The sequence below is a fragment of the Canis lupus genome, chromosome 4, assembly GCF_003254725.2.
Source record: "Canis lupus dingo isolate Sandy chromosome 4, ASM325472v2, whole genome shotgun sequence".
In the NCBI taxonomy this organism is placed as follows: domain Eukaryota; kingdom Metazoa; phylum Chordata; class Mammalia; order Carnivora; family Canidae; genus Canis; species Canis lupus.
Genome location: NC_064246.1, coordinates 31,870,337 through 31,898,322, shown reverse-complemented (window position 1 = coordinate 31,898,322; position 27,986 = coordinate 31,870,337). Strand labels below are relative to the sequence as shown.

Here is a 27,986-nt window from a genome sequence, read left to right as displayed (position 1 = left end):
TTGGAAGGTAATCAAAAATTGGAAAGAACATAGTGTTCATGATCACAGGGAAGAATTTTCACTCTGTGCACCGAAGATAAACCACACACACACACACACACACACACACACACACACACACAGACCTATGTACATGCTGCATATACTCCTCACAGTCCATAAGAGATTCTAAGTTATTTGTAGATGTTTGATGGACCCATTTGCCCAAGATCCCTCTGCCTGGAGCAGAGACTGTAAGGTTAAAGAAAGACAAAGTGCTTTCTCTGAGAAGTAACCTTTTAACATTTGAAAAAAGATGGTCTTACTTGCTTTTGAAGTAGAATGCTGCACAGAACATGCCCACGATGACAATTCCAAAGATGATACAGGAAATTGACAGCACCTGCCTCTGATAAACTTCTTCACTCTCTGTGAATTTGAAAAACAGAATTAGAATGGGTGTTAGCAGGGCACTTGAGTTGGTAGGAGCTTTTCAAAGCAAACTTTTTTGTCCCTGTCATGAATAGGAAAACACGAAGAAGTTATTGTGATTCAATTTCTTGGCAATCATTGACAGGCTAGCGGGTTGTTATTTTTTATATATGTATGGTTAAAAAACACTTATCCATGGGTATCACAATTATGACTCTTATTATCAAAAGACATTCCATAAATTTAGCACATACTGGGACATGTTTTTGAAACTATGGTGGGGCCCAAAATAACCTTCAAGAGAAACAAATATGTGTCCACCAGAACTTTCCTGTGCCAGTGAGGACTTCCAATTTATTTCACGTGATACTGATGTCACTGTATTTTCTGATCCGGTCCTCCACTATCTGTCTCCCATTCATCCATGCACTACTGTGATTGACATCACTAATGAAAGAGAAACTCAATATGTATGTGAACATTTATTCACCCATTCTTCACTTCCTCAATACCAATGATCTGGCACAGTCATCTCAACCACTATTACCAAGGTCATAACTTACAGCTTCTTATCACACGCAAACAAAAAAAACACCAAAAATTCAAAAATAAGCATGTCACTTTTTAGCTATTACCATTTACACTCTCAGCTCATTTCTGAAATATGTCTACAGAAACAGTTCTTCTAGCTCATCAAGACCTTTTTATCTATATATCTCATAACTTTCTATCTGTTAATTATCCTCGTCTTGTCTTCATTTTCTTTCTTTACACAGCAGAGAGACTATGATCCATGATTACAGTCATTCACTCTCTTGCAAATATCTTCAACTACTGTGTCTCTTTCTCCTTCCCTTTTACTCATTTGGCAGAATAACTGCATACAAATCCAAGAAACTGCCTTCTCTATACCTCTACCTTGAGCAGCTCAGAATTGGGAAGGAAGATTATCCAATCAGGAAGACGGGCATCAATAAAAGTTGACAAGGGCACTGCTTAAGTAGACCTCTATCTAAGAGCGACTAATGACCTCCTCAGCCTGCTTCTCAACTTTTCTGATTCCTCATACCTTCTCCACTCAAACATCTGACTTACTTTTCCTCACGTGCAGATCTCCAATATGTTATAAAAAAAATCTATATTGTATAAATCATCTCTATTTATAACACAAAATATACAAAATTCACTGCATCTGAATCTATTCTTCGTGTTTCTCTTCTTGACATGGTGCAGTAATTCTCAAACTTTACTGTGCAGCAGATTCACATTGAGATTGCCACCTACTTTCTCTCCTAGAGTTACTGATTAACTAGGTATTAAGTGGGGACAGAATATTTGCATTAAAAAAAAAGTTTCAAAAAAAAAAAAGTTCCAAGGTGATTCTGATGCTGCTGGTCTGTGAAACATACTTTAAGAACCAGTGAATAGACTAAAAATGCTTAGAACATGCATCAACCATGTAAGAATAGGGGAGATTTTGATGTTGTTGTTAATGCCAACATGGTATGGGATCCATTTTGGACCTTCTAAATCAAAATATGTAAAAGAATGTTTCAGGTATATGCATGCACACTAAACTTAGAGAATGATTCAGTTGGAGAAAGTGCTATATTTTTGTCAAAGACTAGTTCCTCTGGATCCCATTGTCTTCTATCATCTTGGGGTCTTCTCATCTCTTAAAATTGAAGGGAAGGGAACACATTACAACTCATTCTGTGATACCACCATTACCTTTATGCCAAAACCAGACAAAGACATAAAAAGAAAACAATGTATTTACATATGTCTCTGATTGACAGGAAAAATTCTTAACAAAATTTTAGAAAATCAAATCCAATAAGATATTAAAAATGATACATCATGCTCAAGTGGGATTTATACAAGGAATACAAGGCTGGTTTAATATTTTAACATTAATCAATGTGACTCACAATTTTAACAGTCAGGAAAAATTATTTAATTATCAGATTAGAGGGAAAAATTACTTAACAGAGTCTAATATTCATTCTTCATTATGTCTTTCAAAAACTAAGAATAGAAGGGAACCTCTTCATCCTGATAAAGAGTATCTATAAATAATCTACCTAATTGTAAAAGACAGAATGCTTTTCCCTTAAGATGAAGGATACAGCAGAAAAATCTACTCTTACCACTTCTATTTAACATTGTACTGGAGGCTTAGTTAATGGAATAAGGCAAAAATAGAAATTAAAGTCATTCAGTTTAGGAAAGTAGAAAGAAAATCACCTTTGTTCTCAAACTATATGATCATGTATGCAGAAAAGCTGATGGAATCTACAAAGAGCTAATGTAAACAATAAATAAGCTTAGTAAGTTTTCAGGGTAGAAAGTTCCAAGGTAGACAATACAAAAATTAAATGCATGTCTATTTAATAGCCAGAAATAATCAGAAATTGAAATGAAAGTATCACTTACAGAAGCATCAAAATACATAAAGTACAAAGAGGTAAATTTGGCAAAAGATACACAAGGCCTATACACTGAAATCCACCATACATTTAAAGAAGCCTAAATCATTGGAGAGATATATCAAGTTTATGAATTAAAAGATTCATTATTATTAAGATGTTACTTCTCCCCAAGTCGAGGGATAGACTGAGTGAAATTCTATTTGAAGTCTCAGGAGGCATTTTGCTGTTGTAGAAATCAACAAGATGATTCTAAATGTAATATGGAAACACAAAGGATCTGGAGTAGCAAAACAACTTTTTCATAACCAAGAGAACAAAATTAAAGTGGTCAAACTACTTTAGTCCAAGACTTAACATAAAACTATAGTAATCAAGGCAAGGTGGTATTGGCCTATTTATGGCAGATAAATCAATGGAACAAACAACAAAGTCCAGAAATATATGCAAACATATGTGGCCAGTTCATTTTTGATACAGATGCCAAGGCATTAGATGGGAAAAGGGTATTTTCAAAAAATGGCATTGTCACAAGAGCATAGCCATTTCCACTGAAATGAACCTTGACCCTAACTTTATGCCTTATTCAAATATAAATTTATGAAGAATAGTAGATCTTAATATATTATTTCATGCTATGAAACTACTAGAAGAAAATGAAGAAGAAAATCTTACTAATTATGGATTTGACAAAGATTTCTTAACTATAACCTAAAAGATACAAGGTGTGAAAATTTTTAAATCAATAAAATGAACTTCATCCAAATTAACAATGTTTAATCTTCAAGACCATTATGAAAATGAAAAAAAAAAAAGACAGGGCACATTCTGGGGAAAAAAATCTGCACAATACATACTCAACAATAGACTTGTGTCTATAATATATAAGAATCTCTTATTATTCAATAATAGGAAGACAAACAATCCAGTTTAAAAATGGGCAAAATATCTGAATGAACACTTCAAAGTGTTCAAAGATATCTAGATGGTAAATACATAAGAAGATGCTCAACATCATTAGTCATTGTAGACTTGAAAATTAAACTATAATAAGATATATAGCATTACTACTCAGCAGTTTAGCGCCGCCTTCAGCCCAGGGCCTGATTCTGGAGACCTGGGATCGAGCCCCACATCGGGCTCCCTGCATAGAACCTGCTTCTCCTTCTGCCTGTGTCTCTGCCTCTGTGTGTGTGTGTGTGTGTGTGTGTGTGTGTGTGTCATGAATAAATAAATAAATAAATAAATAATCTTTAAAAAAATCACTAATATTAAAGGTTGACCATATCAAGGGTGTGAACAATTTGTATTCTCATGTAATTTTGGTAGAAATGAAAAATGGTATGATCACTTAAAAATAGTTTCACAGAAGGTTATGCACATAAGTACCTTATGACACAGCCATTCCATTCCTAGATATTTACCCAAGACTAATGCAAGCACATGTTCATTATGTACATAAATATTCATAGCAGCTTTACTTGCAATAGCAAAAAAAAAAAAACCCAAAAAAACAAACAAACAAAAAAAAAAACAAAATAAAATAACAACAACAACAAAAAAAACCCTGGAACAATCCAAAAGCCCATTAACAGGTAAATAAATAAACACATTGTGGTATAGTCATACAATGGAATCCTACTCAGCAATGAAAAGGAATTAATTAGTGATATAAGCAATTCTACATGGGAATCTCAGAATAATGAGGTTGAGTGCAATAAGTCAGACAAGAAAAAGGGAAAAAGGTGCACCTGTTGTGCTATTATAGTTCTATAATATCCTGGAAAATGGAAACTAATCTCTAGTAGCAGAAAGCATGTGAGTGGATAGCTGGGGTCAGGAGAAGGGAGGAGGAAAGAGACCACAAAGTGACACGAGGAGACTTCGGAAAGTCCTTGATATGCTCATTGTCTCAAATAGGATGATGTTCTCATGATGAATATTAATGTCAAAATCTATCAAATGATAAATTTTAATTAAGTGCTTGATTTTATATTGCAAATATAGAAGCAAGTCTTGTAGCAAAACATTAATCCTGGGGGACAAAAGGGAATAGAGAAGTTTATGCATAATGTTAAAAAATATATGCCTGATACAACATGGTCTACCCATACTAACTGGTGTCTTTTTCTTCCACCATGTTTAACATTCAATTCTTTAGAGTCTCAATATATACTCTTCTCTTTCTCTCTCCTGACTGTAATTCTTATATTTGTCCTTTAAATGTCTACTCACTCTTTTGGTCTCAACTTAAGAGTCATTAGCTCAAAGAATCTTGCACTGCACTGTAAGCTCCATTGGTGCGAGGGACTGTGTTTTTCTTGATTTATTTGTTTGACTCACTACCATTTCCCCATCACCTAGTGCACAGCTTCTTACACAGTGGATACTGTAAGACTTATTGCCTAGGGAGTAAGTAGATATTTCTGCCTTTATAAGGATTTTCTGCTTTAAGTTGTGTATGATATTTCAAGTCTCACCTGGGGATGCTCTTCAGGTTTATCATGTCTCTTTTGTCTACACTATGTCCTCCTTGGCTTTCCACAAATGCTCTTTTCCTGAGCAACCACCTGTAACTGATCGTACCCATTCCTGAAATCCACACCTGGCTCCTCTCAGCGGGGCTTTCCCATCCAAACCTGGCCTCCTCACTGCAACCCTGTACTCACAAAGTCCTTTTCAGAGGGCAAAGTGTCATAGGAGAAAATGGGGAAGCCCCATGTTCCCAGGCCTCAGGAGATACTGCAGCATGATCTACTGACAGGTAAATACTCTTACTGTTCATGTTCTTTTCCATACCATCTGTTTGTTATCCCCTGGCTTTCTGGGTGATTTTCAGGTTGCCTGGTCAGGCTTCAAGGAAGACACTCTGGATGTGTTGGATTTGAGTGTTCTCAACACTTTCCCTGCCTGCACTGGTACATCGCCTGGTTTTATGTTCTGGCCTAGTTTCACTCAGTGCTGATTCCAATTCATAGTGAGAAACCTAGGCAGAGGGTTGGCTCACAGACACAGAATTCCCAATACCATGACTTTCTGGGGTTCTTTCAATATGACCCAGAAGCTTCCAGAGCCAGCTGAAATGAGTCCATGACTTGTGATGTTCCTCTAACAGCAAAATCAATTGCAGTAATTCATCTTTAATTAGAAAAATAGATATGAGACACAACAGATCTAGATGTAAACCTATGCACAGAGCCTGATTTCTAGGACTTAGTTTATTTTTTCTTTGTTTTTCCTTTCCTGATACCATGCATTATATCCTCTCTTTAAATATGACTGTACATTTTTGTTGTCCTTTTTCCTGCAGAACTTTACTAGGACACAATGATTTAGAAGAACTAGCCCTTCTTCACTCCCATCTTAGACTTTATTTCCATTTTATTCAGACTGAAGTATGAGAAAACAGAAATTAAGCCTAATTTCTGAATAAATGAAGAGGGGCAATCATGTGGCTCTGGCAAGCCTTCTTTGACATTTGTAATTTGGCAAAATTCAAATTAAAGGAATAAAAAATGTGTCACTGAGACCTTGTTTGGGCATATTGTCATCTTAAAGAATGTCATCTTTTCCATCCCCACATTTATAAGCTCGTTAAACTTTCCAATTGAACTTGGAAACAAATAAGTAGTTGTACCAACTATAGAGAATTTCATCTCATTTAATTGTTGTGAGTTGATGACTGTAATGGAATAAGCGTGACTTGCATGTGATAATCTACCCCACCCTGCCTCTGCCAATAAAAAGAATTATGAAAATGATGGATAATAATACTCATTAAAACAAAAAAATAAGACTGTCTACTAAGCTGAATGATTTCCACATAAAATCTATGTACTGTTTCTATTCTTATTTGAAGCTAGTCAAATATAGCCTGGGGAAATGCACAAAATCAATTCTGAGTTTAAATCAAGAGTGAAATTAAAATTCTGAAGACTGTGAGTGAATTTATAGACACAGGTGTAGTTACAGTGACGGTGCTATCAATGCCTTTGATTCACAGAGTGTCACCCAAGAACTAGCATGGGTGAGGTGTAAGAAACAAAGGTTTGAGAGTCTGGCAATTTTGGATTTAACTTTAATTTTAACCACATTTAATATGAGCAACCACAGATATATTACTTTATCTTTATAAACTTTAATTTCCTATCTGAATAAAGGCAATGATATGAAATACTGAGTGTAGTAAGTGTTATAATAAGGAGGTAAATAATGCTACAAAAACAAATAGTATGGAAAACTGACCCAGTCGAAACCAGAGATCAGAGATCTCAAGTATAACATTAGAGGCCGATCAGATAAGAGTAATGGGATGTGGAGAGTGGTCCAGGAAAAGGAAGCAACTTGTACAAAGGCTCTGTGGTAGGAAATAACATGGCATGCTCAGGAATCTGGAAGTTATCTACTACCACAGGGCCTTTGTACAAGTCATTTTCCTTAGCAGGTTAGCAGAACAACACAAAGGCAACGGGGACATGGTGCACAATGAACATGTCATCACAACATCAGAAGGTACCAAAGGATCTGAAAGGAGAGGAACATGATATGATGAAATATTTATGTTCCTTGTATATGCAATATGTAGGGAAGATTAGAAGGAATAAAATAAATGCAGAGTCCCGTTAGGAGGCTATTAAATTAGCTCAGGTAAGAGATGATGATGTTTGTATGAGTAACGACCATGGTGGAGAGAGGAATAAACAGAAGTAAAAAGCACTTAGATTGAAAATACCTAAGGGACTAGATAATGGTGCTCTTAACTAAGATAATATATTTTGGAGGAGGTTGAAACTTGGAAGGAAAGATAACAAGCTTAGTTTTGGACTTAGTGGGTTTTGAAAGCCTGTAAAATGTCTAAGTGGAGATGTAAAGTAGACATTTAAATATGCAGATCTGGGCTACGAGGAGGTGACAGGGTTCTGCAAACAAATGTCTAGGGGTTAAACATGTAACTGATACCCAGTGTTTTGATAAGATGGCCCTTGAGAAAATACAGAGTAAGAGGGGAACAATGTCTAAGAGCTTTGAGGGACTCCAAAATTTCACGGAAGGACAGAGAAGAATCCTATAGAGGAGGGACCACCAGGCAGGCAAAGCCAAAAATGGAAAAAAAAAAATCCTTGAAATAAACATAATAACTAAGCATGATAGTAGCATGGAAGAAAATATAGAGGGTTTTTCTAAAGGTGCAGGCTATTGAATGATTGGGGGGAGGCGGTGAATAAGATGACATCCTCTACTGCAGGGACCTTGAGGTCACCGAGAACTGCACAAGCTCTCTGTGGAATCTTGAAGGGGGCCCCGTGACTCCGTGGGGGCCTCTGTCATGTATCTTTCAAGAACCTCAAGGCAAATGCACCTTCCCCAAACCTGTCGTGTCTTCAAACCACTTCAGCCTGGAGGCAGAAGCTAGAATTCCACCTAATTCCAGAAAGCAGAGAACGCCTTCTTTGTGTAAATTGAGGCTACCGTTAACTTCATTACAGAGACCTCGGGAGGACTGAATGAGTCAAGATGTATGGGATGTTTCCACACCTACCCCTGAGTGCTCACTCACTGTGAGGCTGACCCATATAAAATCGCCATGGGAAGGCGCAATAGCTGGCAATCATTGGCAGTTTATTTTGGTTTTATCGGATACACGGTAACTGTTATTATTCTATGGGATTTCACTCTATCTTTAAAGACCCAGATTATAAAGTCCTTTTTGAGGGTGGAACTAATCTTTGGTTAAATAAGAATCGGTAAGTGATGTTTGGATCGTTCCCCCACCCCAAACTCTATTCTTTTTCCTTTTCTCTAATGCACAGAACTCACTCTTTTCTTTTTATAGGATCATATCTCAGGTTATAAAGGTGAAACTAGAGAAAGCAATGCTACAGTGCAGTTTCAGAAACCGACATTGGCCCAGTGGAAAAAAGTCCTCCTTGGCAAATAGTCTGGCCCGAGCCCCTGGAAAGACCAGGGACAGCCATCTCACTCAGGGAACAGTATGGTTGGCTGGTGCGGATGCCTGGGTGTCAACCCCAGCTACAGCTTTCTTTATCCTCCTCTCCCATCCATTGTCTTTACAGATAAAATGAGAAAAACATTACATACCTCCCATCTTTGTTTAGGGATTCAATAGGTGAGCACAGATAGTGTCTAGGATAATAGATGGCATACAATGGATGCACAAAATGCTAGTTTCCTTTCTGTCCCCTCAACCCTCTTCCCCTCCCCCCCCCAAATCCAGTGTTCACAGTAAGAATAGACCTATAAAACACTCCACTTATCTTAGAAAAAGCTAGCCTTATCTACAAGCTGTCAGTGACTTCCTGGCTCTGGCCCCCACTGCCTGCTCTCTGGGACCTGTCCTGAAGGAATTTACTTTCATGTCATTTTCTTTACTTACAGTTCCTTATACTTTTGCTCTTGGTAACTAGATTTTTCAACTAGTGTTGCTGAATTTCCTACCCTGATGTTTTAGAGGATATGATGCAAGCGGTTCTCCTTGGGGCATGGGCTGTCTCACAGTCTCCCTCATGTATACCCTTTGAGAAGAAAAGTATGCTCTTTGATCTCAGAGACAAAGAATCTTTGGGAAGCTTGTTGGCTACAGCATTGTCTGCTAAACCAGACGGCTCACAGTCGAGGTCTCGGTGTGTAAAACTTCTTGCTAGAATGCTTCTGGAAACTCTAATAGTCTTTAGAATTCTGGAGGTCCCTTCACAAACACTTGTTGAGTTCTACTATATAGAAGAAAAAAAATGATACCCAAAGAAAATCATCAGCTTTCTTAAATCATTTCCCTTAGGAAGTCTCTATATTAAGGATTTAGAGGAATGGATGACCTTGATGACTTCTCTCTGTATATGTTAGGGAATGCAAAATGTTCTAAATGGTAGCTCCATGTCCCGATCAAGTATGGGGCCCTAGGATTTCACTGCCTGCTGGGAAATTTTTCTTTGTATCACCAGTTTAAATTAAGTCTGTAAGACACCAAACTTAAGCATGATTTGCCTAAATGTATGGGCATCCAAGTAATGTGAAGCTCAACACAGACATGGACACACAGACACATAGACACACAGACACACAAATACCCATAAATCATACACAAGTACAAAAGCTTTTCTACCTAGACCACCTCATATTCAACATACACAAAGCAGACACCTTGTGGTGCCACCACTAGGTGTCAAATGCAAGCATGATTACTCCGATAGTTCATTCTAAAAGCACATGTAACAATACCACCACGGCTCTTTCTTATCTAAGGATTCATTATCAGGGGTCCTGTGGTGAAAAGTCTACACAGAGGAGCAAAAGTCAACATAATACAACAACATCCACTAATGATCTCACCATTTATAAGCTCGATCTGTGCCTAATTCTTGTATTTATCTCTAGTCATCAAGCCAACCTCATAATCTGGGTAGGTCAGTCTGTTCCTGATTGTAGGCCTATGACTTTTTTGGTCCCAGTTTTAACTGGATTATGTTTAAATGGATTTATTCCAGTATTAATGATTCTTGGAACAAGAGGGCTTCCTGATTTTTGTTCTTAAAAATCATCAAATGCTGAAGATAGATCAAAACATGAGGAGCTTGCAAGGAACTGCAAATGAACCTTAATCAGGAAATAGAAGAATATTTGGAAGGTGGATGTAGAAGAATATTTGGAAGGTGGATGTAGAAAAATATTTGGAAGGTGGGGTGTACACTTCTTTAACTTGAAGATGAAAATGAACAAAGGCTTAAATGGCCTGATGACTGCACTACTGAAGAAAAAAGAATGGTTTTTATTAAGGTAAGAGGGGTCCTGAAGGAGAATGAAAGGGATACTCACAGGTAGACAAACGGAATCAAACACACACTGGCAGGGTGAGGCTCCAAGAGAGTGTTTTATGAGGATATCAGGAAGATCAAACAAAGTCCCCAAGCCTTGCTGCAAGAATGTTGTTTGGGGGCTTCCAACACATGCACCTGCTTGCAGAGGAGTGAGATGACTGAGGGTGCTGAAACGCTCCATATCTTCAGCATGGCACAATTTCCACTTGGAAGAGCCCCCTTCCTTCTCTACTCGAGAAGCCCCACCCCCATAAGGGTGGAATTATGTCCCCCAAATGATGCTGAAGTACTAACCAGCACACCTGTGAATGTGACCTTCTTTGCACACAGGGCTTCTGCAGGTGAGCAAATTAGGATGAAGTCACTAGGAGGGACTTTAGACCAATTTCACTGTGTCCTTATCAAAAGAAGAGGGTTGGGCCCCGAGACGGATACACAGGGAGGAAGGCCATGTGAACATGAAGGCAGTACTTCCAGTCTGCACAACTGTGAGACAATGCTGTGTTTTTGTTATTGAACTGCTGGGCTGTGGTACCTTGCCATGGGCATAGCCCTAACAAACCGATACACTCACTGACCGAGAAAAACTCAGAACACATAGGATTCGGTCTGAAAATTCTCAAGAATTCCCTTCTACATCCCTTTTGTATCTTTCTGCAACTGCACACTATCTTGGACCAAAAATGCATGTATCTGTTTCCTTAAAGTCCAGACTGTGAGCCCCTCAAGAGCTCCTCAAGGGCAGGAGTACCATCTTCACTCTTGGATGCTTGTCCCCAGCACATGCTTGCCCTGCACAGGGGGGTGGGGGTACTCAACAGGCCTTTGTTAAAGTCAATAGCTACACAGGCTGGAGGTCTAATAACATTTTGCCAGTTGGGCTCTTTGCCTGGTGGGGTAATAAAACGGAGGCTATTCTTTCTTGGAGGGAGGTCCTTTTACCCCAAAGATATATTCTATTGCTCTGTGCAGTCCACTGTGGAAGGGCACCTTTTAAAATACTCTGAAAAAGTGAAATAATTACTTTATAACAAACTGTTGATATTCAAAATTATATTTTATCTTATTTCCATGCAAAATGCCATTAGATGTGCATTATCCATAAAATTTGATATTTAAGGGAAAATAACAGTTTAAATTCATAAACACATTTATTCTCAACCTGTAATTTCCTTTTCTTCCCCCCCCCGCCCCCCCACGCTCTCTAGCAAATAAACCTTTCCTGTAATAATCCCTTATCTCTCTCCTTCCTAAACAGTCAGCTCTGGCTGACTATAGATAAGTGAATGCTATAAAACACATTTAAAAAAAAATGAAAGGCCCTGGGTCTTCTCATTGGTATCTCTAACATGCACTGGCTTTCCAAGTGCTATTTCTCCCACAAATAAATTATAAGTAAAAGAGCAAATTGCATCAAAATAAATCTACGGGTGAGTTTTCAATGCTAAGGTAAAACCAGTCTTTGGCTTCTGGCTTCTCTGTTAAAAGGTCTGTGAACTCCATTTTTCCTGAACTTGTAATAACTGTCCCCCAACCCTCAGCTTTAACCCCAGTTTTTATCACTTAGGATTCCCTGTTCAGTGGCAAAGTCACATTCTACCAGCAAGACATGAGACTCCAAATGATAAAATGTCATTTCCTTGGCAATAGGGAGAATCTGACCTGGTGGTTTATAGGAATCTTTGAGTGTTTGACCTGTTTTGATAGAGCGGGAAGTCTAATCTTCTTAAGCCATTTGGAGCTTGCTACCCAAGAGAACGTCTGAGCCCAAGGTGATACCCAGCCCTCCCCAGGTTGGTCTAACGGACCTCCGCCTTCTTCAGCCAGGTACGATGCAAGCTAAAGGAATCTAACTCCATTTGTCCTAGATTGTAGGAGTGCCCCCTACATATATAAGCATCATCTACAAAGTCAGCTGTTTGCACAGCTGCTCAAGGCATTTTGCAGCATGTCTCATGCCCATGTTGAAACCGGCCCATCAGGGGCTGACCTAAGGCAGGCTGGGAATCAGCACAACACAGGTTTCTGGACCTGAGGTGGTGATCCTCTACCCCAGCCATATATTAGAAATACCTGGGAATCTTTTCGAACACACCTACAGTGGAACTCCACTTCAGAGAGGGAGATCTGAATTCCTATCACTGAGACTCTAGATTGGTATTTGTTCAATCTACCTAAGACATCCAGACGCAGGAAGAGAGGCACACACGCAGACACACACACACACACGCAAGGCAAAATTAACTTTGCTTATACATTTTTATTTCACCGAACACATCTAAAACAGTATCATTTCAACATGGAATCTATATAAAAATATTAATAAATTACTATATGTATATACATATAAACGTACTAAATTTTCCAAATCCAGTGTCTATTTGGTACTCGCAGCTCATCTCATTGTAGGCTGGCCACATTTCAAGGGCTCTGTGGTCACATGCAGTTAATGGTTACATGAGACAGTGTAGGTCAGACATGGATGACAGGGATCTGTTCCCAAGCCCTTTCCCTATTATTTATGTGAATTTGGGCAATTTTATTGCTCCTATCTGTGACTCAGTTTTTAGTTTTTTATTTTTAAAGTATTTTATTTATTTATTCAGGAGAGACACAGAGAGAGAGAGAGAGAGAGGCAGAGGGAGAAGCAGGCTCCATGCAGGGAGCCCAAGGCGGGACTCGATCCTGGGTCTCCAGGTTCAGGCCCTGAGCTGAAGGTGGTGCTAAACTGCTGAGCCACCCGGGCTGCCCTGACTCAGTTTTTATTTTTTATTTTTTATTTTTTATTTTTTATTTTTTATTTTTTTATCTTTTTAAATTTTATTTATTTATTTATTTATTTATTTATTTATTTATTTATTTATTATAGTCACACAAAGAGAGAGAGAGGCAGAGACACAGGCAGAGGGAGAAGAAGGCTGCATGCACCGGGAGCCGGACGTGGGATTCGATCCCGGGTCTCCAGGATCACACCCTGGGCCAAAGGCAGGCGCCAAACCGCTGCGCCACCCAGGGATCCCTGACTCAGTTTTTAAAGTGAATAAGTGGCAATGATCATTATACCTCCCTCAGAGGATTACTGGAATATTAAGGAAAGACTTTGTATGATGTATTTACCGAACACAGTGCCTGCATCACTGAAACTATTTATAAAACTGATGTGGTTTCTATTATTATTATTGTTGATGTTGTTGCTATGATTTTAATATAGCACCAGAGATTGCTGATGAAATCCACAGAGAAATCTGGGTTTGAGAGGTAGCATTTAAACCATCTGAAAACAAGTGATTTCTCCAAGTCTCCATGTGAAAAAGTAAAAAGGATAATTGAAACAGTCGTTGTAGTCAAGCTCATTGGTTTCACAAAAAGATACTGAAGTTCCTTGAATTAAAATAGTGATAACAGGGGTGCCTGGGTGGCTCAGAGGTTGACCGTCTCCTCTATTGAATGACCTCTGCCTTTGGCTCAGGTCATGATTCCAGAGTCCTGGGAGCCTGCTTCTCCCTCTGCCTGTGTCTCTCATAAATAAATAAATAAATAAATAAATAAATAAATAAATAAATAAAATATGTATGATCTTTATCAACATTTATGATAATATTTGATTTAATTAATTTTATTTTTTTATTTTTTATTTGTTTAAAGAGAGAGCATGTGTGTGCAAGTAGGGATGGGAAAGGAAGGAGCAGAGGGAGAGGGAGCGAGAGTGAGAGAGAGAATCTTTTTTTTTCTTTAATTTTTTTATTTATTTATGATAGTCACAGAGAGAGAGAGAGAGAGAGGCAGAGACATAGGCAGAGGGAGAAGCAGGCTCCATGCACCGGGAGCCCGATGTGGGATTCGATCCCGGGTCTCCAGGATCGTGCCCTGGGCCAAAGGCAGGCGCCAAACCGCTGCACCACCCAGGGATCCCAAGAGAGAGAATCTTAAGCAGGCTCCATACCCAGTGTAGAGTACCATGTGGGGCTGGATCTCTCAACCCTGAGATTATGACCTGAGCCAAAACCAAGGGTCTGAGGCTTAACCCATCAGTCACTCAAGGCCTTTGATTTAATTCATTTTAAATTTGGCTTCTGAACATTTTATTGAAAGGGTAGATTTATAGAAACTTGGGCTGGAAATAAAATAGCTGAGCCTTCCCCTTGGACTCTTTGCAGCTCCCACCCCTCCACTGCCTGCTGTGGTAACCTACCCTCCCCAACTGGCTTCCTCTATCTGCATGCTATTTCTAGTACCCTAGAAATCCAGCTTGCTCCTGCTCTGGGCTGGCCACAGCTCTTACTCCTTCTAAGAATGTCCTTTCACTTTCCGACCCTGTTGCTAAGTGACCCAGTCTCTTATTTTTGCAAAATTCAAGTGCTTGTCCTTTAAAATAAAATTCATATCAATGTGTAATGCATATATAAAAATGCATAATTAGGGTGCCTGGGTGACTCAGTCAGTTAAGCATCCAATTTGTGATTTCAGCTCAGATCATGAGCTTAGGGTCATGAGTTCAAACCCCCCCACACCCCCAGCCATGCTCTGCACTCAGCGGGGAATCTGCTTGAGATTCTCTCTCTCTCTTCCTCTCTCTCTGCCCCTCCCTTTACTTGCACTTTCTCTCTCTCTCCAAAATAAATAAATCTTTAAAAAATGCATAATTCATAAATTTGCAGTATGAGGAAATTTTATAAATGAATGTGCTTAGGTGAAACATCCAGATCAAGAAAGAGAACATGACAAGTACCTGAGAGGGAGTCCATATGCACCCTCCTAATCACCAACCAACTTATCTATAATGCAACCACTAACCTGATTTTTAACACCAAAGTGTAGCTGTATGTGTTTTTGGATTTTATTGAGTGGGCTCATACTATACATTCTTTTTATACCTAGCTTTTGTTTTTCAGTTACTATGTTAGTGAGATTTAATTGTGCCCTTGCATGCAGCGATGGCTCTATTATTATTTGTTAACCTGTTTTGTTGTTGTTGTTGTTGTTGTTGTTGTTTTGTTTTTGTTTTTGTTTTTTTTTGTTAACCTGGTTTTTAAAACTTACAATGAAGTCAAAATCATGGGCATTATTTTTTCATGTTAGTGCCCATAGGTCTAGCTCATCCTTGGGTAGTGACTGTGTGGTATTCTCTATTATGGTGAAGTCCTATGGACATTTATGCTTTTTCCAATTTTGTCTAATTACAATCAATGCTATAATGAACAGCCTTGTGTATTTGTTGTGACTATGCTTTAAAGAGCATATTGATCAATGGCATGGTGTGTAGAGAGGATCATGAGGAAGAAAAGGAAAGTCAGATTAAAGAAATGAAAGTATATGCTTGTGGATAACTAGGGGCTCTAGCAGATGCTGTTCTTCCTCATTCTGATAGTTGGGGTTCCTCAGTCCGATAGCTCTCCAATTCTTGACCTAACACAAATCTTGTCAATAAGCCTCCCCTATTGAAACAGTGGCCGTCAGTGTTCTTAAGGAAGGGAGAGGTCTAACTGACAAACATATTGCCTTATTCAGTGACACCAGATACCCCCCGTTGTCTTTAATTCACAAATATAAAGATGAAATCCTGACTCACCAGGCCTACCGAAAAAACAAAAAATGAAAAGCAAAAAAACGAAACATAATGATAAGCTTCCAGAGTGGAATATGAAATGTTAACATTAGGAAGTCTCTAAGATGGACTTTAGAAGTACTTCTAAACACACACACACACACACACACACACACACACACACACACACACACACAAAACTACTCACGGGTTTTATAGACCCATTGTGATTTCCAGCATTTAATACTGGAAATCACGGTGCACTAAAAACTTCATAAGCTCTAATCTCAGAAACACTTGGGTCAGGTGATCTTTTTGTCAATTCAAAATAGGACTTTTAAGTCTAATTTCTTTTACCTAAACAAAGGGCAGTAGGGGGTAATTATTAATAAATGATAATTTGATGCTGCGAATTCTTTCCTTCCCACATAAGAGAAACAAGTTGCCATCCAGCCACGAAATAAATTTGTTTCCAACTCTGTAGTGATACCAACAGGGGTTTGGTGACAAATGTACTCAGCAAGGCATGAGCTACAGGATCCAAGAAGATTACAGGGTTGGTATCAGGAGATAAGAACAATGATGGTTTAACTGAGGCAGAAGCAAGAGAGGATATCTGCCACTTTAAGAATTAGTACAAGCTCAGAATCCCTGAAAGACAAATCCAGAAGCAAGATAAACCACACGTGACCCTTATGGGAAGGGATTCAGGCATCTGATGATGGCTGAATTAAATAGGATTTTAAGCTCTCTAGAGAATTATACAGTCTCTGTGATGTCTGTGCATATAATCTTCAATAAAAGTATGTAGAGTATTTAGATTTATTCTATGTCCTGTAGCCACAGCGTAGGAACAGTTATTGTCTTATGAAAGCACGTGTATTCAGGTAGCTGCAGACAGATGTTTTGCCCACATGCCCATTCATGTTTAGGATCCCACACAGTAATGACCATGTCTTTTGTTTTCTATTTCTGATGCTCTGACATCGGAACTTTGCTGATCCTGAGGGAGTCTCCTCCTAGAGTTAGCCAATTTCTGGAGCTAGTAAGCAACTAATTCATGCAGATGATCTTCAAATAGACACTAACCAATCCAGAGTTTACAACCCCAACTACCTCTATTGGACTCTCATACTTTGGACTACAGTCCACCTGCCCTCATCACCCCAGGCCCAGGGACCAGACAACTACTATGGTCCCTCTACCCAGAGCCTGCTAAAATTATACAAACTAGACAATTCTAGGCCTGCTTATACTGTTTCACCCATTGCTTCCTGTGGAGACCACAGTAAATGCTCTTGGCCACAACTCCTCCTTCTCCTCTGCCTCCTAACAGACCTCAGCATTCCCTCTAGAGGCCTCCCATGTCAAGGTGTAACAAACTATCTTTCTAATGGTAGTTGTTTCATTGTGTGTTGGCCTTACTATACCTCAAATTTTCTATTAATACACTATTTTAGAACACAGGCTATTCAAATCAATGCTCTAAAAGGATCATGGGTCATGCTTAGAAATTGCAAATATTTTTAAAATATTGGAACTTTATTTTTCTAAAGAAAAAAAGAAAAAAAAATCCATTCAATGGAGTGACCACTACCCATTGGAATAAATCACAAAAACATCAGCTCTAAACAGGATTAAAATTTAAGATTGAAAGAAAGTTACCATCTAGGTTTATTAGATTTTCTCCTGCAGCCCACGTTGGACACTGCTCTAGATTTATACTTTGGCTGTAAAGATACGCAAGGTGGAATTCCACAAATCCTTTAATCTAGCAGGTGAGATGGACATATAAAAATAAATACGAAACAGTGTGGTGTTTCGGAGCTATGGAGAGAGTGACATCAGCAAGATGAGCGGTCCACACTACCCAGAGCAATCTACAGATCTGATGTAAACTCTATCAAAAATCCAATGGCATTTTTTTACACAAATAGAAAAGGAATCCTGTTTTCATTGTCGTTGCTAAAGGCATTTATGAGATAAAGTTATAAGGAAGACAGAAAATGTAGGTATTTCAACTCAAGCTATTGTCACAGCACAAAGAAGTATCTGAAGTTATTGCCAGGACACTATCAAAATTCAGTGTCCAATTCATATTCTTATAAATATATTTAATTGCTTATCATCAAGGTGGAATTGAGTAATATATGTACTCCTGTCCAGAAGAGCCAGTCCTTCCCGAACAGGAAACAGGAGTGCGGGAACTTCATCTGGAGGTAGGGGTAGAAATAGTGCAAAACTGACTCCAGAACTATTCTCCATGAAACATGCTGTGTAGTCGGTGTAGTCGGGATTACAAAACAAGAGGCCATCCAACTAACCCATCAATTCCAAACAGCCACTGTATGGAGGGAAAACAAGATAGTGGCCACAGAATGAGAATGGTGGTAAGTAGGTGAAGGAACGGAGGGCAGGAGGTGGAACCTGCAATGCACCTGCAGAGATTTTGGGGAGAGCCCTGTGGTCTTGCCCATGGACAGAGCAGGAGCTAAGACATGTAAACAGATGGAGGCAAATGTCCAGCTGTGACCCTGCAGGTAGGCAGGATGAAACACAATAATTTTTATCTTCATTTCACAGAGAAGGAAACTGAGGCTCAAATGTGACAATTGAAAAGTAATAGTCATGAATGCTCTGCTCTATTCCTCCTCTTCTTCTTCCTCAGTCTCCAGGAAACTGAAGGGGAAACCATGCATCTTCTCTCCGACACCCAAAAGCCGGCCAAAGAGGACTCCCGTCCGTGTGAACCAAAACTAAGCAAAAGGAGAGATGTAAATCAAGAAAGTCTTTTATTAAAAGAAAAAAAAAAACATGTAGTGTTGGCCCACAAGGAGCACAAAATCAAATAGAAGAGGGCAATGTATGTTTAAAAATGCAGTAAAAGAAGTTTCAAAAGAGAAATGGAAACTAGGAATGGAAAGTGAGGACAGAGAGGCTTCTATTAAATGTTTAATAACCCCGTGGTAGGCACTCTGAGGAACGCATAATCAGCTTCTTTCTGCCCATGTTCAAAGGTCTGGAGAGAACCAGGGACTTTCCCAAGGTTATGAAGCTCAAAGGTGAAAGGTAGGACCAAGGAACCAATTCAATTGTCTCTGGCTCCAAAGTTCAAGCCTGTCTTACTTCCTTACCTGTTCCATTTATGTTTATTTAACTAAAATCTTGAAGTCACGAATGGTAAATATCTAAAAAAAAAATAAGTTTGCTTTATAAAATAAAGGACCAATGAATACATAAAGTCAAGTCACTAAGATTCCCAGCCCTGCTCATGGAATAGGTGTGGGACGGAGAAGGGAAAGAGAAGAGCACGCATCGCTTCAACATTTTTAGTCTACATGAAAATTGGATGAGATTGCCATTCCAGGAGGAGAAAGAACAAACCCATGGGCGACGGGGAGGTGAGGGTGGTGGGTGTGGATCCTTAATGATCTGGGCTTATACGAACCAAAGTCTTTCTGCTTATCTTTGCCTTTTACATGCTCTGCTCCATGCCTGCTGCCAGGTGTCCATCCTCCCCCTCAACTCCAGGTAACTCTAGGTGTTGTTCCTTCTGCCTAGAGTGTCCTTTCTGCCGCTCTCATATCACCCATCACGCTAGAAGCATATCATTTAGATCTCAGATTTCCACAAGTAGGAAGCGTTCCCTTAGCTCCCTTCCCGGACAAATTTCATGAATGAGGCAATGGAGTAAATCTCCCTTGTGCCCATTATCATGTTGCGTTGGGATCCCTTGGGTAGTGATTGGTCTTCACCCTAATCTGCAAGCTCCTTGGACTTTGCTGATTATTTTGTTTTTATTTTGTTCCTGTTTTGTTCTGTGTTGCTCCAGAAAATCTGGAAAAATGGCCTAATGTGAATGTCCTCAATTTGGACTCTGGACTGGCACACACAACAGACTGTCAGGACGTCTGAAAAATTAGGACTGTGGACTCTCTAACCTGTAGGCAACATACACAATCAAGTTCCTGAGAGGGACCCAGCAAAGGCGGATCACCCCACCCCATCACTAGGCTTGTCCAGATCCAAACACACACTCACAAGTCTTTAGACTAAGATTATGACGGATATTTTCGTATTCCTGAATTTTACTCGTAGATGGATGACTCTGTGTAAAATGTCCTATTAATTAAATACTCCTTCTTAAACTTTACTACTTAAACTTCACCACGGTAGGTGTGTCATGACCGTCTGTTCCATGTACCACTATTACCTGGGAGGCTGCAAGGAAATTGCTCTTCACGAGGAAACAAAAGAAAAAGTAACACGCAGGATCTAACAATGATGCTAAAGGGATGTAAGGACACTCTCTTCTTTCTTCTTTCCCTCAATGTCCCTGCCACTCATACATTTGATTGCCTTCAGAAAACGTTCACACAGGGATGTCCCTGAATGAAACCAGCAATTATGAAAAATCTAAGACGACGGGGAAGCTCTTGCCCCCGAGGGAGAGATGTGCAGACATTACAGATCTCCTGTTGCTATCCATGGGTTGAGGCAGCTCCAGGAGGAGGTCCACATGAGCTGAAACACATAAAAAATCTCCTCCTTCTCTTACACCCAGCAAAGGTTCATTTCTGTTAGAAACAAATACCACACTCAGCACTTATGACAGATGGCAAGCACATAAGTTACCGAAGAAGAAAGGCAAACTTGTGAGGAGGAATAATTTTTGGAAGACTCAGAATAAGTAGTTCACAGCTGGAATAAAATTCATCCAAGAAACAACCTCATAGGCACTGTTCACAGACCTACCCTCTGGGTAGAGAAATCTTGTACCTGTGGGTTGTTTTAAGGTCTGTTTTCTGAAAGGTGAAAGGGTACAAGCCTCCCCCCAGTACACAGAAAGGATGGCCAGGCTTTGGACAGAGTGGCTCAAGAAACAACTCCCTCTCTGGAGAGAAGAAGAGAGTTAAGAGAGTTGTTAAAGGCAGAATGTATGGTATTTCCTATATCCCCACACGCTACTCCTGCCATTATCATTCCAACATCTCACAGGGTTGGCAGGAGAGGATATTATAATTCTGATTTTCAGCAAAATGTCTGTGCCTAAGCAGATATGCATGCGTGTGTGTGACAAAAGTGCCATTCTCATCATTTCTAGGAGAAAACAGCCCATTTTATCATGCTAAAAATTTCCCCCAAATGCATTCATTTGTTGATGACTCTGAGGCATCAATTCTCTTTTAGACAATTTGTGTTTTGTCTCCACTGAAGAGATCCTGCGAGGCTCCACAACAGAGGAACCCCCATGCGATTGTGAGAAATAAGTCATCCTCAGGACTTCTGAGCTCTGCTCCAAGGGCTGGCAAGGAAACGTGGGAGTGTGACATGAACAGGGGTGTGAGGGGGGCATGGGCGCTCAGGGGTGCACTGGGAAAAACCCGGGGCCAGCAAAATATAGCCCAGACCAAATATATAGCTGGCCGGTCTGTTTTCGTAAAAATAGTTTACGGGCACGCAGCCATGCCCATTTGCTGATGTATTGTCTGTGGCTCCTACAGTGGCAGAGTTGCCTGGTTGCAGCAAAGGATGCCAAGCTCAATTATTTGCTATTTGGCTTTTTATAGGAAAAACGTGCTGATCTCTGGATAAAGTAAAAAGAAATTCGGTGAAAAAAAATTACTCTGTTCTGAGAGGTACAATAAAAAATTAATGTTTTTAAATCAGTGTTTCTAAAAATTTTTAAAAATGTCTAAAAAATTAAAAATTAAAATTACCACCAAAATAATTTTAGTTCATTTACTGGGCTGGGTAAACTTGGAGGCGGCCAGCCCATGGAAGCCAGCCTCCTCAGCTGCTAACAGACCAGGCCAGTATGGTTTCTGTGACTAGAGCTCAGAGACTCAGCATCTAAGGCCCCGCTGGGGTCCAGTGAGCTGCTCAAGGCACAAAAGCTCTGGTACAGTGGTGATGGTGCTGAGGAGTTGGGTCAACTAAGGTCTTTCCCAGAAAACTTAGGAGACCAGAAGGAGAATGGAGGTCAGTTGGAAGTGGGGGCAAAATAGGAAAGTCAAAGAAGAGAAGGACCACAAAATAGACAAAGGACAGGTGAGCCATGTCACAACTGCCCAGTCCACAGGGAGCTCCACCTAGAATTCTTCCCAAGTCATGAGAGAAGTCTTCTCTGACCACTAGAGCTACCCCTTAATGTCACCCCAGACTCTGTGAAAGAAAACTCTCAAGGTAAAAATCCTTGTTAATTTTAATTTCTTATTTGCCCCTTATTGCACTAATCGTTGTCCCTGGGAGAGTTTTGTTTTTGTTTTTAAGTAGGCTCCACACCCAGCACGGAGCCCAACTCTGAGCCTGAAATCACAACCTCGGGATCAAGACCTGAACTGAGATCAAGAGTCTGACGCTGAGCTGGTGCAGCCACCCCCGTGCCCCTTCCTCCCTGCGTTTTGTTTGTTTGTTTATTTTTCTGTCTATCTTTCTGTTTTAATCAAAAGAGTTTAACACAGAGAAATGGGAACAACTTTATATCACGAAATAATTACTGGACACACAAACTGGACCCAGGGCAAGATGGCTCGCCCTAAAAAACATGAAAGACAGCAGAGAATGATTTCAGGGGTGTGATACCTCATGGCCATGTAAGCTCCTGTCACTTCTTAACAAGCTTTGGTTTCGTTGATTACCACAATGTTCCATAAGGTATTGAGAGCTTGTAGACCTCAGCTCTAGAGCTGGCTGGTGCAATCTGGTTGTATTTATCGTACTTTAGAGTCAATACTATGCTTGAAATATAAATGGATGAACAGGTTTTAGCCAGAATTTAAAAAAAAAAAAATTTCTGGCTGAATGCTTGGATCCCTTGAAATGCTCTGGCAGCCTGCACCTGCTTGTCCTGCCACCTTCCAATATTTTTGTTAGCCTGGAGTGGTTCCAAAAGGGGACACATAGCAGCCCTGTCCCTGGGAAAGCCTCCAGCGATGGGACATATCCCCAATTCAAGCTGCTGGTTCTGCACCCATCGAGCTGCACATAGAAACATCCTTGCTGCTCTGACCCATCGAGCTGCACATAGATGCATCCTTACTGCTCTGACCAAGCAAGGAAGGATTTCATCTTCCTAATGGACTCGCAGGCTGTGAATAACTGCCCTCACCTTTCTCAGCCATCAGCTATGGTGGAACCCTGGTCGACTAGCAAGATATAACAACTTTTGGCTCAGGAATCTTCTCATTTCTGCATTATTGGGACTTAAGAGGTTAGGAGATGGCTTCAAAGCTTGCTTGTGCATTGTCTCTAGTCTATGTATAGCTGTTCCTCTGTGAAAAGGCCCCTGACAACAATAGCAATGACAAGTATAACACGAACCTTTACTGAGCATTTAAAATACAAAGCTCTTTATGGGTACAAAGTCTTTTCGCCCTCTTCAGTTCTGGGATCGTTATTCACCGTATCAGCACTTGAAGAAATTGGAGCACAGATAAACCAAAGCATGCATTCCGGTTCAAGTGAAAAATAAATGATTGCGGTCTGGGTCTAAAACCAAACTAATGTTGTAGCAGTGGTGTGGGATGGTAAAAAAGGTCATTCTCTGTGTCAGACAGACCTGGGTTCAAATACCACTCCTATCTTGGATTCAGCAAGGTAATACTAAAACAATCCTTTGTCTTCTCCTAGCCCCAGGCTCTCCTCTTAAAATAGGGATGCTAAGGCCTTCCACATTTGGTTTTTGTGAACATAATAAAACAATGGATGCAAAGTCCCCAAAATAGCATCTGATACATAATGGGTAATCACTCAAAAAGTAATGCCATTCTTCCTCTTTTCTGCTCTGATGGAACTCTTTTGACCGCCAGCTCATAGAAGACCTTTTCTATTATCTAACACAGAAAAAAAAAAACAAAAACCCAAATTCATTCTAAGCAGCTAAGAATTCCTTTTTGAAAATCTGAGGTGCTCACGACCCCTGGAGACAGCTTGGACCCACCAATTTGGAGATTAGTTTCAGGAGGCATAATCCTATCTTCCAAACTGTCTTGAGTTAAAGTGAAGAAGCTTAAAATATTAATTATGCTACTAGGCAGCTTTGAATGCTAGTGGTCTGGAGGAAGGAAGGAATGAATATTCTATGCAGTGTCAACCTAGAATTTTTAATAGCTTTTTTTTTTTTAAGTCTGAGAGTCTGTATTTCAGTACATACAAGACCTCAAAAATCAAATATGGATCTAATAAACACATAATATCATTACCCATACCTGATCATACCAGTCTTTCGCCTCTTGCTTTTTGTGAACTTGTTGGATCCCAAGGTCCCCTTCACACGCTCCCCACCACCACCACCACACAAGGGTCAGCTCTGACCTAGACTTGGGAGCCAATTCCAACTAAGAGGGCACAAAGGAGCATTTAGGGAGCACTCAAGTTATTGATTCATGAAATATTGAGTGAGAATGTTAATAGTCTAGTGTTGGTCTTGGACCACGCCACTGAGATGTTAATGCCAGAGTCCAAGTGTTCCTCTACTGACTTGGTTAACAGGGTCCCTGCATGATATTTATTCAGCCCTTTCTAACTTCTAGTCAAGGGAAACAGAAGCAGTATATAATTCAGACTTTGGAGACAGGTTTTGGAAGGTTGGAAAAATTTTTCTAAAAGAAATAATAATCTTCAGATGATTCTCAAAGGACAGTGGCAATCAGGTGGAGGGTGAAGGACAGAAGGGGAAGCTGGTTAAGTGGGAAAGGGACCAGTGGGGTGTTCTAGACATAGGAAACAGCCTCTGTAAAGACTCCAGTGAGAAAGAGAGCACGCAATACTAAAAGAATTGAAAGTCATTCAGCACAGCAGGCATACAAGGGGCACGGCTAGAGTTCGAAGGAAGTGAAAAGACCATATTTGTACTTTAGAATAATTTTGTTCTGTGGAGAATGGATTGAGAGGGGGCTGACTAGAGAAAAATGTAGTAACCTGCTACAGTTGCTAAAGTGACATTTTTCTGTTTAGACAAGCGGTTTCATGGTAAACCAGGATGGACACTCAAACAGAGGTTTAAGAACAATTGAATCAACTGGATTTGTAAGTTGAATGGAACCCAGAGAGAGGAGTCAGGGGTGAATTGTGGATTCGGATTGTGATGTGAACAAATGCAAGGATGGTAGTGCCTGCCATTCACTGAGGACTGGGGGGGATGGGGCAAGATGGAAGGGAAGTGGGGAGTTTAGTTTGTCCACGGTGAGTGTGCGGTGTTCACAGGACCCCTGGATGTAAATGTCCACTAGGAAGCGACATGCCCCATACCTGGCACTCTTTTACTCTGGTGACATCTCAGGACCACCTGTCCTTCAACATCTCCCCAAGACACCAACTACACAGAGGGATCACATTTGTTTATGATCCTGTCCTCCAGACAACATACTCGGTCTGCAAGACTGCATGACCTCTATCACCTGGATCTAAATCTCTAGGACCTGGTCATCAAGCTTAGGATGGATGTCAGACCCCTGGCAGGAATTTGATACACAAAACCTATACCCATTTTACACAGAAACAATTTCTCAAAACTGATCTGATGCTAGAACCCGCTCCTGAGATACAGGCAGAGTTGGAGAGCGAGACTTAGCCTAAAAGATATGAAACAATTCAAAGAATTGAAATATCTAATCACTTCAGATGGTTTTAAATGTTATGATATTTCAAAGTCACTCTATACTCTCAGGCTATCTGTTTGGAAAATATTATGTAAAAACTACACAGTGAAATCTCTATGAGGCTGCCTTGGGATGAAGAGTAAAATAGTTTAGCACAACTATTTCAAAACTGAAAGTATAGTTTTATTCAATGCATAGGAGGCAGTTAGTTAATATACAGAAAGTTTAATGAATGATAAATCAATGGGTCCACAATGGTCATGTTTTACATTTGTACTGAAATCCAGTTTAAAAAGTATTTCCATGCCCATGAAATTACTTAAATCTCTGAATTATAGAATTCCAAAAGTAACTGTTTCTTTCCAGATCATGTGGACAAATGTTAGGGAATCCCATATAATGTGCAAACAACTTATCAACATTCAAAAATTTCCTTTGCCTCAACTAAACCACATTCTCTACAACTAAATGATCACTTCTGTTGGGGGCCAAAAAGTAAATATCTTCCCATCCAAATTGGTTGAGTACGGTTGCTAAATTTTCTTCATCTGTTTGTTTTTAATAAAATGCAGGAAATAAAATGAAAGAAATGCAGTGAATTCTTGACCAAATGAAAAAGCTGATGAAATAATGATTTGGGTTTTTTTTGTTTGTTTAATTTTAATTTTTAAATAAATATTTTATTTTATTTTTATTTAATTTTTTTAGGGAAAAGAATTTTATTAAGAAAATCATAAGGATGAAAAAATATATTTACAGTACTGTATTTATTGATACCATTAGTTTACCTCATCTATTTATAAGACAAACCATCTGTTGGTGCCTACATCAATACTGTATTTATAATACAAAACACTGTAAATGCTATACATGTAACTGACACTAGACATCACAAATGAAAATATGTGAAAAAGAAATTAATATTTATTTACAAATATAACAATTCATGCATTGATATCAAAGAAGCAGCAATGTGATTGCTTTATGGTAGCCTAGTATAATCAATACAATTGCTTCATGGTGGCTTAGCCCATACACTGATGAATGAATCATCATAAAATTTGTATGGCATACAGTATTATAGTCATAATAAATATTTTATTTTAGATCTATAGGATTATTCTGGAGATAGTACAGAATTCATGTATTCTCCACATCAAGTTTACCTATTATCTTACATTAATACAGTATATTTATCAATAATTAATGAGTTAATATGATTTTTTTAGATTATTTATTTATTTATTCATGAGAGGCACACACACACAGAGAGAGAGAGAGAGAGGCAGAGACACAGGCAGAGGGAGAAGCAGGCTCCATGCAGGGAGTCCAACGTGGGACTGGATCCCGGGTCTCCAGCATCAGGCCCTGGGCCGAAGACGGCACTAAACTGCTGAGCTACCCGGGCTGCCCGAGTTGATATGATCTTATTAACTGAAGATTATACTTCAATCGGAGTTCCTCATTTTCTCCCTAATTCCCTTTTTCTCTTCCAAGATCCCAACAAGGAGGCCACATGACATTCAGTAGTCATGTTTCCTCAGGTTTTCTTTGGTGATGACAGTTTTTCAGATTTTCCATATTTTCGATGACTGACAGTTTTGAGGATGACTGGTCAGGTATTTTGTGGAATATCCCTCAACTGGTATTGTTCTGATGATTTTGTCATAATTACACTGCAGAAATATATTTCTGGGACCAAACCATAAAGCTAAAATTACCATTATAATCCTGTCACATCAAATGATTTATCACCCTTAATGCAAACCTTGATCACCTGACTTGAGGTAGTTTGTCAGGTTTCTCAACTTTAAATTTACCCTCTTTTTTTCCCCTTTTATACAGTAAGTTTTGGTAGAAAGTCATTATATGCAGCTAACTTTTAAGTACTAGAGAGCTTTGTTCCACCTCCTTAAAGACAGAGGAGCCACAGAAATTTTTTGGAAATTTTCTGCCAGGATAGTTGCATACATTCCACATTTATTTACTTAGTTATATTTTGAACCACTATAGAAATGTAGATTTTTAAATCTTACACATTGAATTATAGTCCAGTTCAACTTTATTTTGTCTATGTATTTTTTTTTCCAGGTTTGGCAACTGGGAACTGTTTCAGAGGGCTTCTGGAATGTTCTGGTATACCCATATTATTGTGGGGTTTGTGTGT

At 39.4% G+C, this 27,986-nt stretch overlaps 1 protein-coding gene across 7 annotated transcripts in view; it reads right to left on the bottom strand.

The window, feature by feature from the left end:
* Nucleotides 1–27,986, bottom strand: part of NRG3 (neuregulin 3) — a 1,039,823-nt gene that overhangs the window by 34,575 nt on the left and 977,262 nt on the right. For all 7 annotated transcript variants that reach the window (XM_025435065.3, XM_025435067.3, XM_025435066.3 and 4 more), the window contains exon 5: nucleotides 306–408. In XM_025435065.3, coding sequence (XP_025290850.1) covers nucleotides 306–408 — 103 coding nt within the window. The remainder of the gene's footprint in view (nucleotides 1–305; nucleotides 409–27,986) is intronic.